The following is a 14,315-nucleotide window of genomic DNA, read 5'->3' as shown; positions in this document are numbered from 1 at the left end:
CTTGGTGTGGGAATGACGCCACCTGTTGGGAGACAGTGAGGAAATCTCAAAACTCTTTCCTTGATTCTTCTTCTTTTTCTCATTTGAGGAGAAGGTCTCCTCCCCTCAGACCATCTCCTCCAATGCGTTTTTCCCTCCAAGGAGGCGATCCAAGGAATTAAAACAAGACATTCTAGATGTTTCCATTAAGTTAATCCCATGATGTTGTTGTTCCTCTACCCAGGTAGAGCATGAGCACCGGGCTCCTGACTGCCGTCTGGGGAAGGAGGAGGGACGACCCTTCTCCGGGGTCACCGCTTGTATGGACTTCTGCGCCCACGCCCACAGAGATCTCCACAACATGATTGGGGGCAGCACTGTGGTAAGAAGGAAACTAAAACATTATGGAATACCACAGTGTTGTTTCCTGGATACAGATGAAGCAAAGTTCTGGATTAAATCGCCCTTTCAATAGTGACTATTCATTAAGGATGCTTTTCAGTCAAGTACTACACTCAATCTAAGTACTAGGGAAACCAGCCCTACAGTATACAGTATATTCATGAATATGGATAACCACATACCTTAGCATACCAGAATTCTTTTATTTGGCCAAGTATATTTGCACATACAGGAAATTGACTTGGTGAGGTTGGTGCATGGACATAAAAAACAAATAGCAAATCCAGTAGCAAAGCTGAAAGTAACAACACAGTTTAACGTAATCAAGTAGAAAGTGTAACAGTATATACAGTCGGCGTATGTACAAAGTGACTTATAAGTATGCAAGTAATATAACACACTTTGCTATCCAAACTGTAAATTAACATCAAGATTAGAAACAAAAATAAATGAAGAAACATCTCACTCAAGCATACACCTCCCTTCCCCCTCCCAGGTGTGTACACTGACCAGAGAGGACAACCGTCAGATCGGTAAGATCCCGGAGGACGAGCAGCTCCACGTCCTGCCCCTCTACAAGGCCTCAACCACGGACGAGTTCGGCAGTGCCGAGGCCCAGCAGGAGAAGATCAAGACGGGCGCCATCCAGGTGCTCAATGTCTTCCGCCGCCAGGTGCGCATGCTCTCTGAGCCCGCCAAGTCCTGCCGGCAGAAGAAGCTGGACGCCAAGAAGGCGGCGGCCAACAGGAATGCCGGCCTGTCGGACACGCCCAACTCCAAGGCGGAGAAGGCGGCTCTGGCCAAAATGAAATCGAGCACTTATGAGAGCACAGCGCTGAGCACACCTGGACCAGGTGAGTTAACTGTAGTTACTGGGCTGTTAGTACTGTACTAAAAATGTACGTGGCACTTCAGCGAAGGTCGTTTTATGAAGTATGTGTGATTAAAGAGTTTCATTTACTCCCTATTTTGTAATTGTAGTAAGTCAGAGGATGTGTTTGTATAGTCTATCTACCTTCCCAATGCCATATATTAATCCATTAAGGTATGTTATGTTGACCTTTGGCATTCACATGTTCCCCGTGTCTCTCTTCCTCGAGGTCCTAACCCAGCCAACATGGGAGCGACTCCGCAGGTGGGCCAACCCCCCCACCCCCTCGGTGCCCACCCCCACCATCAGCAACTCCAACAACAGCAGCAACAGAACGCCCTTCACAGCCCCTATCCAGGCTCACCGCACCCCACTGGTTACCCTAGGTTCCCAAGCCACCCGAGCCCTTTTCCAAGCACTTCTAAGCCAGGTAGCATGTACTCCCACCAGCCACCAGCACCATCCAGCCCTTACCCTTCTCCTTTGCATGTTACAAACTCTTACATGAACGGGTCAAATCCAGCAAGCCCTTATCCCGGCTCCCCCCTGAACCCCAATAGCCCCTACCCGGGCTATCAGTGTAACGGAGGGATGCCCTTGGATAACTACCACCCTTACTACGCTTCAAACCCAAAGCACCTGGACATGTACCGCCAGCAGAGGCCGACACTTTATGCCGAGCAGCAGTATGCCGCACACCAACGCTATGGGGTCAGCTACCCGCCACGGTACGGCGAACCAGGATTACAGGTCAATGGTTACAACAACTGTAGCATGAGGCCCACCAGCGTTCACCCGATGGGCCCCCCCTATGGGGCCCCCTCCTACGGTCCCAATGGAGTCCCGGACCCCCAGTTCCTGGAGGCCCTCTCCAGGTCGCCGTCAGGCCACCCAGGTCTGGACTATGCAGCAGCCGTGAGCAAGAGCAATCAGTTTGGCACCTACCCCAACCCATACCTCTCTCAGAGCCCCCAGATGTTCCCCCCTGGCCAGGACCCCTTCAGTATGCAAGCCAACGGGGCTAAAGGGATGGGTCCTCAGGTCCTTCCTCCCGAGTGTCTGACCCCTACCCAGCAGCATCTGCAGCATCCTGGCTTCAGCCTCCCCAACGGGAGCTTCCCGGGCCCCATGATGATCAAGCAGGAGCCCGGAACGCCGGGAACACCGCAGACGCCCACCACGCCCACTACGCCCGTCAAGCCGGAGGTGTGGTCGGACAACGAGCACAACTTCCTTGACCCTGAGATCGGCGGGGTGGCAGTAGCTCCGAGCCACGGCTCCATCCTCATCGAGTGCGCCAAGCGAGAGCTCCATGCCACCACGCCAGTGAAAAACCCGGACCGCAACCATCCCACGCGCATCTCCCTGGTCTTCTACCAGCACAAGAACATGAACGAGGCCAAACACGGGCTAGCGCTGTGGGAGGCCAAGATGGCCGAGAAGGCCCGGGAGAAAGAGGAGGAAGCAGAGAGGAACGGTGGCGTTGAGACACCCACCAAAAGCAGCAGCAAGAAGGGGGTGAAGAGGGAACACCCGGAGCCAACGGAGCCAACAGGGGAGCCGCCATACAAGCGCTTCATCCAGACACTCATGGAGAGGTCCATGTCGTGCACCACCAACACCTACGTCACCACGTCTCCCTATGCCTTCACTAAGGTTACAGGGCCTTACAGTCGCTTCATCTAGAGACACACGTGTAAGGTCTTCACTCCCCCCGTTGAGGAATAACATTGAGGACAACTCAAGGTGCTACATACTGACTGTTCTAAGACCTCAAGCAACAGCGTCAGGAGATCACCTCACACATTCTGGGGAAAAAGAGTGAATTTGAGAACAATTGGAAGCTGTGCAACCATACACATCAGGTCTGTCGTCTCTTGGAAGATCAAACTTCACTGGTTGGTTGACCTCCTCTACTAAGGAAGTATTTATTTATTGTTTGGTTACTTTTACAAGATTCACACTGTTAACATTTCTCTGGTGCTTTGAGTCCAATACATCAGGACTTCTATATTACTGGAAACATAGTTTCATTTTTTGGGTGCTTTCATTTTCTAATTCAAATGTTAAAATGTAGAGATACATGTATAATCTTGGCATAAAACACTGACTTTGTTGATGGATGACCACATTCTCGGTGCTAAAGTGGACATTTCTTTATTACACGTTTTTGTTAAAATGCCTTCATATTGTACTCTCTAACCACATCTGTTTTCACATTGGACGAAACTGAAAATACCATCATTGACAAAATATCATCAGCAAAATGGTTTATAGCAAATCAGTGTTTTGATATTTAAGGTAAAATGTTTTGATCACACAATTTTCAAATTCTACTGCTACTGTAAAAGACAGTAATTGTTTTCTAGACATCCTACCCATGAAATTGATCATGAATTTATCAACATAAGATGATTTGAATGATCTGTAAAACAATTGGAATATCATGCAAATGGATTTTTTAACTAGCATTTTTTTCTGGTGCTTCTCTTCACAGTTTCACTGTTCTATGTCCTTTATACTGTAAATTGAGCCATTCAAGAAAAAAGGTGCATTTTTAAACAGTAATAAGAGGAAACAAATCAATGAGAAGCAGGTTTGTCTTGACTTGGGATTTTCAGATTTTCTTTGTAAGGGGTTATTATAACTTCATTTTCAGCAACTGTTTCAGCAACTTGACCGCAAGTTCATCGAACAAACCTGGAATATGGTTATAACATGTAGTCGTGCGACTGTTGTGTTTTGTGAACATGTTCCTCGCCTCTCTCAGCGACGGACATGAAGCAGGGTTAGCTCAGAGGCAGTGTGTCACGGTTTCAAAGGCAGCTGGCTTGCTGTGGGGTCCTTAAATAGATCATTGTATTCTAGTTGTACGATAAAGAGTAAGAAAGGTGAGATTTGTACAGTAAATTAATTCTTCCCTTTGTTGAATTTACGCTTTAGATCTTAGTGCTGTAAATAGAACAATATTTCTTTGGGTTTTAACCGATTTTTATTTCACACGGTGCTACTCGACCTGCTATACAAACATATAATGTGATGTGACCCTTTAGGCGGTGAGATGGCTGGCTTGATGAATGATGTACAGACTAGAGTACCTACTTGTCATATACCTCAGAACTAGTTTGGCAATAGGATTATGATACAAAGGCATTTTCTTTATTTCCCTTTGTTTTCTGCATCAACTTTCAGTTACGACTACAATAACAATACCTTCAGGCCTATACAGTAGATTAAGGTCAAGGTCAAAGTTCTAGCTGACTTTCTTCATGCTTGATCTTCTAGAAAGTTTTACTTGAACTTGAAGCTTTGATGAAATAGCAAAATCAGGGATATTTTCTCAACTAATTTCTGTGCACGCATACATACATACATTGCCTGTATTGTTCTAGTTTAATTTTCCTCTCATTCAGGGATTTGCTTTTGCCTCTTCTTGAATCCCAATGAATTTATTGTACATACTTCTTCAAAACACAAAACTAACTTTGTAAGAAAAAATATGGAAATTATCTGCATTTTTTGTACTTATGTTTTAGCTCGTAGATTGGTGGTAAACTTTTAAAGAAGTAATTTGAACATATTATATGCACTGAGTTGACTAAAGGGAAGGTATGGCATTGACAAGGTCAAGAGAAATGCGTTTGCTTTTACTGAGAGGCACAACCAGGGCAGTTATAATAGTAGTTGATGCACATGTGTGTCTGTGTAGTTAAAGCTACATTTATTTATAACCACTAAACAATTATATGGCGATTACCTTCCCCCCCCCCCCCCCCCCTTTTCTTATTAGATTTAATGTGACACACGATGGAGTAAACTCTTATGTCTGAGTGATAACTCACCCCCACTCTAACATTATACTATCGTTTTCTGAAAGCACTTCATTTCTTTTTCAGAAAAAAAGCAAATGTAATAAAAGATTACAAAACAATTTATTTAAGATAAGAAAGTAGATTATTGTAAATGTGTTTAAAAGTAAATTATGCCACATTGTACATACCATGTGTTTGTATCGCAGAAATACAAATCATTTTTTTTGTTGATTTTAATAACACCCTGTAATTGTTCTGTGTTAAAAGGTGTAGGTTCTTGTAGTTTTGTCAAATGTACCCACGGCCTGTTTCTATCAGCAATCCTCATATTCCCTTTCAAATGTACCTTTTAGTCTGTTCCAGGTTCACAGAATGCTCATGGTTAGATAATCCAGGAAGATTTTTTGTAGATACCACACACTGTCAAACACAGCAATGTTTACAGTCCTGTAGATTCCTGTTATTGCTAAATAAATCACTTAGAATGAAATAGTTTTTTTTTTGTAAAAAAAAAAAAAAAAAAAAAAAAAAAAAAGGATTCCAAGTTTTGTAAGAAAATAAAAATTAAATAGAAAAAAATAAATTAATAACATTTCGGTGTGTACAGGACCCAGCTTACCGTAGCAAGGTTGTGGTTGTGAAAAGGAGGAAAGGCGTCTATGATATAGCGGGTGATGACGAGCATAGCCATACTTGAAGATGCTTCAGAGTGTTTCTGAGTGAGTCAACAGTACTTGAATGACTTTCAGAGCTTGACTAACACACCAAGGTGTGGCACAGCTCTAATGTTAAGCTAACAGTTAAATGTACACATGTTGGTATTTTGCAGTTAGACACTAAAAAGGTATACAAATTGTGTTCTTTTCTGCCTCTGTCCTTTTTATTTTTTACCGCTTCCCTTGTCTCCCTCTTGAGGTTTGCTATGCTAAAATAATGGAATTAAGGATGGATATACATACTGTAAGTATTGTAATGTACTGAATGCAGTTTATTTGAAAGCTGTTTATTATATCATTCCTGATATTGCTGAGATGTGGGTGTTTTTAATAACATTTATATTTATTTAAAGCACTTTAAGGTGTCGCATCACGTTGTCTTTTGAGTCCTGAGTGGTTCAAACTCTGGTTTGGTTTGTGTGTATGCTTTTGATTGGTCAGTCTGTCTGTCTACTTGTCTGTCTGTCTGCCTGCCTGCCTCTCTGTCTGCCTGCCTGCAAAATGTCCCACTGAGGTTGGAAAAGGAGATAGCGTCTGCAGGACAGGCAGTTGTGGAGGTCCCACTCTTCATCTCACCCCGAGACAAACAGGTGATGATGAGGAGGAGGAAGAGGAGGAGGTTGATGTGAATTAAAGGCACATTTCACATATTTTTACACCAGGATGCTTTTATTTATCAAAATAAGGGAGGGTCCAACCATGGGATTCATCAGAAGGAAGACACCTTTTTTTTTTTTTTTTTTTGCAAATTGAGTTGTCAAATGAAATATTGCAAAAATGTGTATTTTTCCAATAGCATACTTGAGCACACAACACAACCTAATACTAGAGAGGCATCTTGGCACTTTTGAAGAGGTTGAATAAATAAAACAAACCCTTATATACCTGCAACCAGTACAAGAACATCAGTCTCAAACAATGTACGAAAACAAATAATATACATTTACAATTTAGAAGTCCAATCATTGTTTTTTTTGTATCTGTCATTTCAAAACAATGACTTATGTACATCTGTGGCCAAAGGGGCTTTTCTTAAAGAAATGACACCTTAATACCCTCTTAAACCAAAAATAATCTGCATACAAACATATCTGCAGTACCTTCAACAGTACAGAACATGTAGTAATGCTTCATTAGAAAACATTGGACCAAAGTGTTTGTCACTTTCCACGCCGCAGGGCTTCAGTCCAGAATCACTTGGTCACAAAATGCCATTTTTCCACTGCAAGAGAGAATAGGTTACAATAAATATGCAAAGCTAAAAAAAAAATCATGCACATTTCTTGTTTATTCAAATCAAATGGTTGATATTGGTGTAATTGTTTCGTATAGTTCTCATATGCTGCGTGCATCCCATTTCTCCACCTGAAGTATGCACCTGTGCACTTTCTCAAATGGATTTCAAAGCATTGCGTTGGTCTAAGTGTGGGCACTTACGCCAATTCATTCCCATTGAAATCCACGTGGGAAAGGACACAAGTGCATAATTCAGGAAAAGGGGTAGGGAGAAATGGGATGAAGCAATAGTTAGTCAACCTGATCGGGGGTGAACCATACCTTCTGGAGATACAGGGAGTGCCTCACCACGAGCAGGAGCCTAGAGAAAGCACGCCATACATTGGGTGAGTCTTGCATCCTCTCTCCTCAAAATGCATTGGAGGAGAAGATCAGAGGTTCCTCCCCTCTGACCTTCTCCTCCAATATGTTTGGGAAGACAGCAAGGAGAGAGGATGCCATGAGTCAAGGAAAGACTTTTGAGAAACAATCTGGGGTGAGTTTCCCGAGAGCTTCATAGTACCAAGATTGTCATAAATCCACTGTATACAAAGGGCCACAGATGACCATCGTTCTGAGGCTTTTCGAGAAATTCACCCCCAGATACAATCCCCAAAACTGTTCACAATCACAAGTGAGGACATTGTTAATATTATAGAAGGTCAAAAACACACAGTTGAAGATTAATAAAGCTTAGATATGGTTACAAACACACAGTAGAATTCATGTTCTCACCGATTTGACCACATCACTGGCTTCATCCCCACTGCACTTGAAGGGGCTCTTGCAGACAGAGACATTTTTACTGTTGTCAAAAAATCAAATCAATGCCAAAAACAGACAATCATATATTGTGCTTTATACAATACAGTGTAACTTCATGCTGTGTGGGTAGCTATTAACTGACCAAATTTGCAGTCATTATTGTGTTGAGCATGGACCATGAATTTGAAACACAAACGCTGATGGGACTGGGACACACACACACATGGACACACACCAATCTATCTCTCCGCCATTCGTCTGCTTCTGTACCAGTGCCCTCCAGTGCTCATGAGTAGACTTAATGATCTCCACAGCAAAATCCTAAAGAGGGAAAAATGGGGGAGAAACTCATTATCCCTGGGAAACAAACCATTGGAGTCTCTACTATCTAAGTGGACACCTCACTGGACTGGAAACACACCCTGGAAAATAGTGAGATATATACCCACCATTATCTTTCATCTATATTATGCGCTAATGGTGTGTGTGTGTGTGTCTGTGTGTGTCCTAATGGAGAAACTCCATGTACCTTGTCTTTGAACTTTCCATTGAATGCAAACTGGTTCTCCGGCTTTCCGTCTGGTACCTTATATTTCTTAAACCAGTCGACTGTTGCTTCTAAATGACCTGGCCTGCTCCTGCGGACATCCTCAATATCTGAGGGGAATACAAAAACACTGATTACATCATGCACTGATGTGCTTATTACTTTATACTGTCCGAGGTTAATATGTGTACAATGTGCACACAATGAAATTTCGGTCTGGCTTCAGAGACTGTATTTTACTGTCCTAGGATAAGTTGTACAAAGAATACTTCAATAATTCAATTTCAATTGTATAAGTATTCTAGAAGCTTCCCTGAGCTAGTTTAAAGGAGCAGGATGCAAGTTTGTCAGAAATCTGCCACCTTTGGTCATCGCAGCGAAATTCAGTCCGAAGGTCCAAACAACATCCTCCCTCCCAAACAACATCTCATTCCCTGATCGCTACCAATGAAACAGTCATGACAACCATTTGGAAGATTTTAGAAAATCTTTGAATGTTACACACTGGATCTTTTAATAGTTTAAATGACTATTATTATTTTTTTATTTTATTTATTTCAACGACTCACTGTTGAGGCTTGGAGCATCTGGGTCCTTGGCATTGATGGCAATCACCTTCCAGTCCGTCTCTCCCTCGTCAATCATGGCCAGAACCCCTAGAACCTTCACCTGGATCACCTGGCCTGGGGAGCACACCTGTAGGACATTCACAACGCTCCCTTTTTATCCTGACACTTTGCCGAGCCTCCCCATTGGAGCTGTTCCTCCCGGGAGACACAATCTAGCAGCTAGCTAGTGTGACATTCTCTCTCTCCCGCCGCCACCCCCCCCCCCCCCCCCCGATTGGTACGTCTCTGCGAAAAATGTGCGTAAGACCACCGGATCCCATCGATAACGACTGATCTCGGGCCACTTAGCCAATAGTGACTCATTCTGGTGTGAATATGCAGTACGGCAGGCAAGACAACTCCTCAGGTGAGAAGAAAGCACATACAATGTGACCTTGTTATTATTATTTCATGGGATTGGTATATATGGGGGTGTCAGTTGAGATGGAGACGTGTCTAGAGGTCTCACCGCGGTGCCGATCTCACAGACGTCGATGGGGTCATTGTCTCCACAGCACTCGGTGTCTTTGTCTGTGTGGTTGGGGTCCTCCCACGTCTGCTCCGACAAGAGACAATCACCATTAGACCTTGCCAAAAAAGTTTCCACATCATTTCTAAAAGTGAAAAAAACCCAAAACATTCAAAGACTTCATTGAGCCAACCGCACAGACGCGGCACATTTTCTTTGCTACCGGCGGAAAGTTTCAGACAATAATACAGAAATAATGGCACGGAAATCAATGGCGTCTCTACGAAACTGCGGTCTGCTTAGTGCCCTCGTATACAAAAGCCTCAGGGCCAAACACTGTGGATTTCAATGTGTGAGTTTTAATGAATCGTGAAGTGTTTTCAATGCATCCGCAGTATTAGGCATTTGCTTTGTCTGAATCAATAGCGCACCCCGGGGGGGATGAAGGAACATTCATAACAAGAAGTGCAAACCAAGGTCTTTATAATAACGTTCCAATGTGTTCTGCAGTTCTACAACACCTGAATAGGAAAAACTGAGGAACTGACGGATGGATAGAAGGAAAAAAATATCTATAGATTTTCTTCCAACGGCGTCACAAAACAAAGGGACGGTGACGGTCAACATCTGTCCTGTGTGGCTCAGTTGGTAAAACATGGCGTTAACAACGCTCAGGTTGTGGGTTTGATTCCCAATGGGACCATATATACTGAAATGTGTGCACTCACTGCAATGTAAGTCACTTTGGATAAAAGCGTCAGCTAAATGGCATATAACATCGTGACCCAACAGCGGTGACGGTCTCTCACCTGCGGGAGTGCTCCGTAATTCCAGATGTATCCCTTGTGGGGAAACACATTAGCCACATGTCGGAGTTTGCCTTTTTTTGTGTCCTGCTTGATCGGGTTCAGCGGCTCCTTTGTTGCGATCTACAGTATAGAGCAGAGATGTTAAATGAATACAGGGTAGCCTGCATCCACAGGATCAATGCATAGACACGAAGCGACTCACCAAAACCTGGAGGGCATCTTTATTTTTTTTAATTAAATACCCATAACAGTGAGAACAGCTGAGAGAATACCTTTTCACTTTCGCCAATCCTATGCTGTTGAATTCATATCAGGAAGTGTACACTTCGGAGAAAAGGGTGATTTGTATCGTATTGGGATGTAGACAGTGTCCATTCCTAGCTTGCATTCTCATCTGCATTATTTACTCAACTGCCACCACTGGAAACTCGTATTTGACCTTTCCGTCAACTTTGGATTTTTTTAGTTTTACAGCTCCCTTTCTCTCTGCCCGAGGTGCTTAAATATCATTAACAGTAGCACAGTGCAGAAGGACATCATTATAACTTAAGGGATAATGGAGGATATTTATAGGATCTTGTCACTTAGAAGATGTATTATTCATCAATTGTCTGGGTGCTGCTATGAGAAGACATTGTTGGCGTGTCAGAAAGCTCTCAACAGTGCTTGGACAGTGTCTGTCAAAATAGAACACGGCCATTGAGTGATAATGAACTTCATCAGACTATTATACCACCTTTCTATACAGCAAGTGGTCTTATTTAACCCTATACCACGGACAAATAATTGTGTTAGATTATTAACGTGAAATACAAACAATGACAGGTGTCTAAAATATACTTGCCTCCATTTTGGCATTTGACCATCGAGGTACCTCCACTACCATATTAAACAGAACCTGTATAGAAAAGAAACCATGTCAGTAGTGAAGTGAAGTTTCAACATTCGATATTTTCTTGTTAAACAGAGCTTCCACTATTTTATTTTGTGTCATAACTTGGAAATATCAGAATTGGGCAACACCTCATTGTCACTCTTCTTGATTCTTTTAGATGGCACATCATTATCCTGCAGTAAGACAAACATATTAAAAGATTAATAAAGAAAGATTATATTTATATATAAGCATCCGCACCAATAATAGTCTGACATTTGCACGTCACCTTGTTATTGACAAACCCACTGAACAGAATGTGTAACCTTTCCATGTTCCATATTCATTTGTGTACCGTGTCCTATTCAATTATGCTGTTTCAAAGGTTTTCTGTCTAAATGGTTGGTTGGAAAAATCAATGCAAATGTAGCCTACATTTGAAAATGTCTCCAGTTTAAAGCCCTTTCATAACCCCCATTATCCAAATGAAATAATACCGCGCCAAGCCTCGACTTGTATCCTCTTTAATCTACAAGGATTTATCAAGGACATTTCATAGAAAGCGACGACAATGAAATATGAAGAGCAAAGTTTACCTGCTCATCTCCTGCAAAGAGTGGGATATCGTGGAAGGGGGAAATGTATTTCCCTTCCGAGGTTTCTATGGAAAACATAAACCAAAGTAAAACAAACAATGTTAATAACAGTCAGTGTAATGTTCCATAAAACATACATTTGTGGTAAGAATAAGACTGTGATGCTAAAGGTAACTAGGTAACTACACAGAGATGTCTTGTGTGTTTCTGGCATGCATGGAACTCAACAGCTCATTGGATGAAGTAACTAATCTGGCATCAAGCACAACCCCACCAAATAACCCCAGATTCTTGACCCAGGGTTAGGGCAATGTTTTCAAATACAAACACAATGCAAATGTCAAACTCCTCAAGGAACTGGCAAAGGGCAGTAAATCAAGGCTTTCGCCTGACTTGACCCAATTGTATACATCATCCAATTATATCCTAAGTATCTTAAACAAATAGGTGGGAGGTGTCTCTGAATGAATACAAGGGTGAGGGAGTTCACACCAAGCCAATCAAGTGCCCAACCCCCTTCAATGGTTTCACTGTCAGTTGGATGACACTCATCGACCTCTATGGACAAAGAGGTTCACAAAGCTGATTTAAAACTGAAGACCTATTGGCAAACAATAGAGACAATCAATGGCCACCTCTCTTTTACCCTGTCATTTTAATTTCATACTAGTATCGGGGCAAATCTAAACAGACCCGTTCATTGAACTACTACAGTGATGTTGTGGTCGCACATTGATGCGTCAACACGCAACAAAACGTGAACAGGAAATGTCGCACGTTGACGTGGGGGGCAGTCGATGCGGTAACATTGTAGCAATATTACTCTCAATATTCAAACAAGTGTAGTGAAACAGTTCCTCAAATACCGGTACATTAGCCTTGTTGAAATGTAGCAAGAGGGCTTCTATTAGACAAGAATAATATCACCGAAAGTAAGACGGGCCAAACACGTCCGTTTTAAGCCAGTGAAGGACGTGGATGTGTGAAACGGCTAGTATGTTATTAGCATTGGAAGCTAACGCCCACATTACGGTTCGCGATGCATGAATGACTGCTCGTCTGTCTTTTGCACGGGTGGTCATAACTTACTAAAATATATCCTGTAGTCAGTGGAGTTCGGCCGTCCTCTCTCTTCCGTTTGATAATGCATCGCTTTTCTCAAATAGGAGGGAATTGCTTGTGTGACCACCTCGCTTCTAAAGGCAGGCTGCGAGCCGAGTAATGCCGCTGTGTATCGCAGCGAAGAGCGCAGAAGCAAACGCATTATAACCACTTTCTTTTCATCCAGTTCCTGCTTCCCGTTGACTAGTTCCCCCCCACGTCGGTGTTCCTCCAAAATCTGTTCGTTATCTTTTACTGCCACCTATCTGCAGCCAAGGTCGGGCTTCGGGGGGAGGAGGAGAACATGGAAGACTGCGACCTTTGCAAAAAAAAGAAAATGGCTGACAACCAGTCAATGGAGATTGCGTTGAAACGGTTCCAGAGACGTCCCTCGATCGTGATGATATGCCATTATCTAATGTGTTGAATGCCCTCACATTTTTTTGGTTTGGAATGCTGAATGACAATAAGCTGAATAAACTACTGTTGAATGACTGTATTATAACACTGCCACTGATCCCTGACTGTGGACCTTCATATGATCTTTAAGACTTGTTCCTTACATACACTATTCCCTCAGTCAATGTCATGAGCTGAACATTATGGTAAACGACAACGCCAAAGATGGTCAAAGTCCAGGAGTTTGCAGCGTCAATAGAAAACATGACGAAGTGGCTCTGAAAGTGTCCTCTGGTATTATCTGCAGGTGGTCATTTGCATATTACTGTAGGCCAATGTCACACAGCACAGGTTGTTAAAGTTGCTGTGTCTGTAAATAGTCAAGAAGGGTTGACAACGTTTCATATGTTTAAATAACCAGGTGACAACTCTTTTCTCTTCAACCTCCAGTGACCACAGCGCTGTCTGATTCACATTAAGTTCTCATAAGACATATTGGCGTGTCTCATTCTCGTAAATGGTCACCATAGTAACGAGCTATATCTGCTTCATGGCTCTTCCTTGCTTTTGTGTTTCTCATATCTAGCACATCCTGTAAGCCTAATGGTTCTGTTGTCGACAATTAAGAAGGTGTGTTCAGAGACCAAAGTCCTTATGGATACCCAGTGTTCGGTAAACAAACACCAACTCTCCCCCCATTCTTTGTCATATGCCACACACACACGCACACACACACACACACACACACAGAGAGAGAGAGAGTTGTTCAAACAAAAGATATCATACAAAGATAGGTGCCATAAACCAGAGGCCTGACAGGGGTAGAAGTGGCGCCTTGATGAAATCTCAAATTGCATCCATGATGTCCACTGAGACTGTGCCACAGGTCTGCATACGGATGCTATTGAACATGGCCAGTCAGTTTTGCCCTTACACTGTCCCAACTGTATAGCTCAAACTGACACGGCAAAACTCATCCCATCAGCAACTAGTATCCTGGTCTGTCATCTATCTGTTTCCAGTCTTAGTTGTCTATCTGTGAACTTTTTTTCTCTCTTTTTTCTTTTTTTCTCTAAACCATTGATTGACATT

At 42.8% G+C, this 14,315-nt stretch overlaps 2 protein-coding genes across 3 annotated transcripts in view; one reads left to right on the top strand and one right to left on the bottom strand.

Annotated features, from left to right (window-relative positions):
• The window catches only part of tet2 (tet methylcytosine dioxygenase 2), a 40,889-nt gene extending 35,235 nt beyond the window's left edge, over window positions 1-5,654 (top strand). Inside the window, exons 8-10 of the mRNA XM_083693329.1 lie at window positions 224-361; window positions 878-1,235; window positions 1,482-5,654. Of these exons, the coding sequence (XP_083549455.1) occupies window positions 224-361; window positions 878-1,235; window positions 1,482-2,938 (1,953 nt within the window). The 3' untranslated portion in view covers window positions 2,939-5,654. The remainder of the gene's footprint in view (window positions 1-223; window positions 362-877; window positions 1,236-1,481) is intronic.
• Window positions 5,594-13,247, bottom strand: ppa2 (inorganic pyrophosphatase 2). Of its 2 annotated transcripts, none has more exons than XM_083693331.1 (12): window positions 12,813-13,247; window positions 11,724-11,788; window positions 11,277-11,321; window positions 11,098-11,151; window positions 10,254-10,373; window positions 9,445-9,531; window positions 8,937-9,063; window positions 8,407-8,477; window positions 8,056-8,141; window positions 7,791-7,860; window positions 7,338-7,377; window positions 5,594-7,002 (listed from the first exon to the last, which is right to left on the bottom strand). In XM_083693331.1, exons 1-12 carry the CDS (start codon window positions 12,985-12,987, stop codon window positions 6,974-6,976), a joined length of 969 nt encoding a protein of 322 aa, XP_083549457.1. In that variant the 5' UTR covers window positions 12,988-13,247; the 3' UTR covers window positions 5,594-6,973. The 2 variants fall into 2 exon arrangements, with proteins under 2 accessions (XP_083549457.1, XP_083549456.1); XM_083693330.1 differs by having other exon boundaries at window positions 8,350-8,477; window positions 12,813-13,242.
• Window positions 13,248-14,315: the final 1,068 nt, after the last annotated feature.

Source organism: Argentina silus (assembly GCF_951799395.1).
Source record: "Argentina silus genome assembly, chromosome: 21".
NCBI lineage: Eukaryota > Metazoa > Chordata > Actinopteri > Argentiniformes > Argentinidae > Argentina > Argentina silus.
This window is presented reverse-complemented; position numbering and strand designations above follow the sequence as displayed.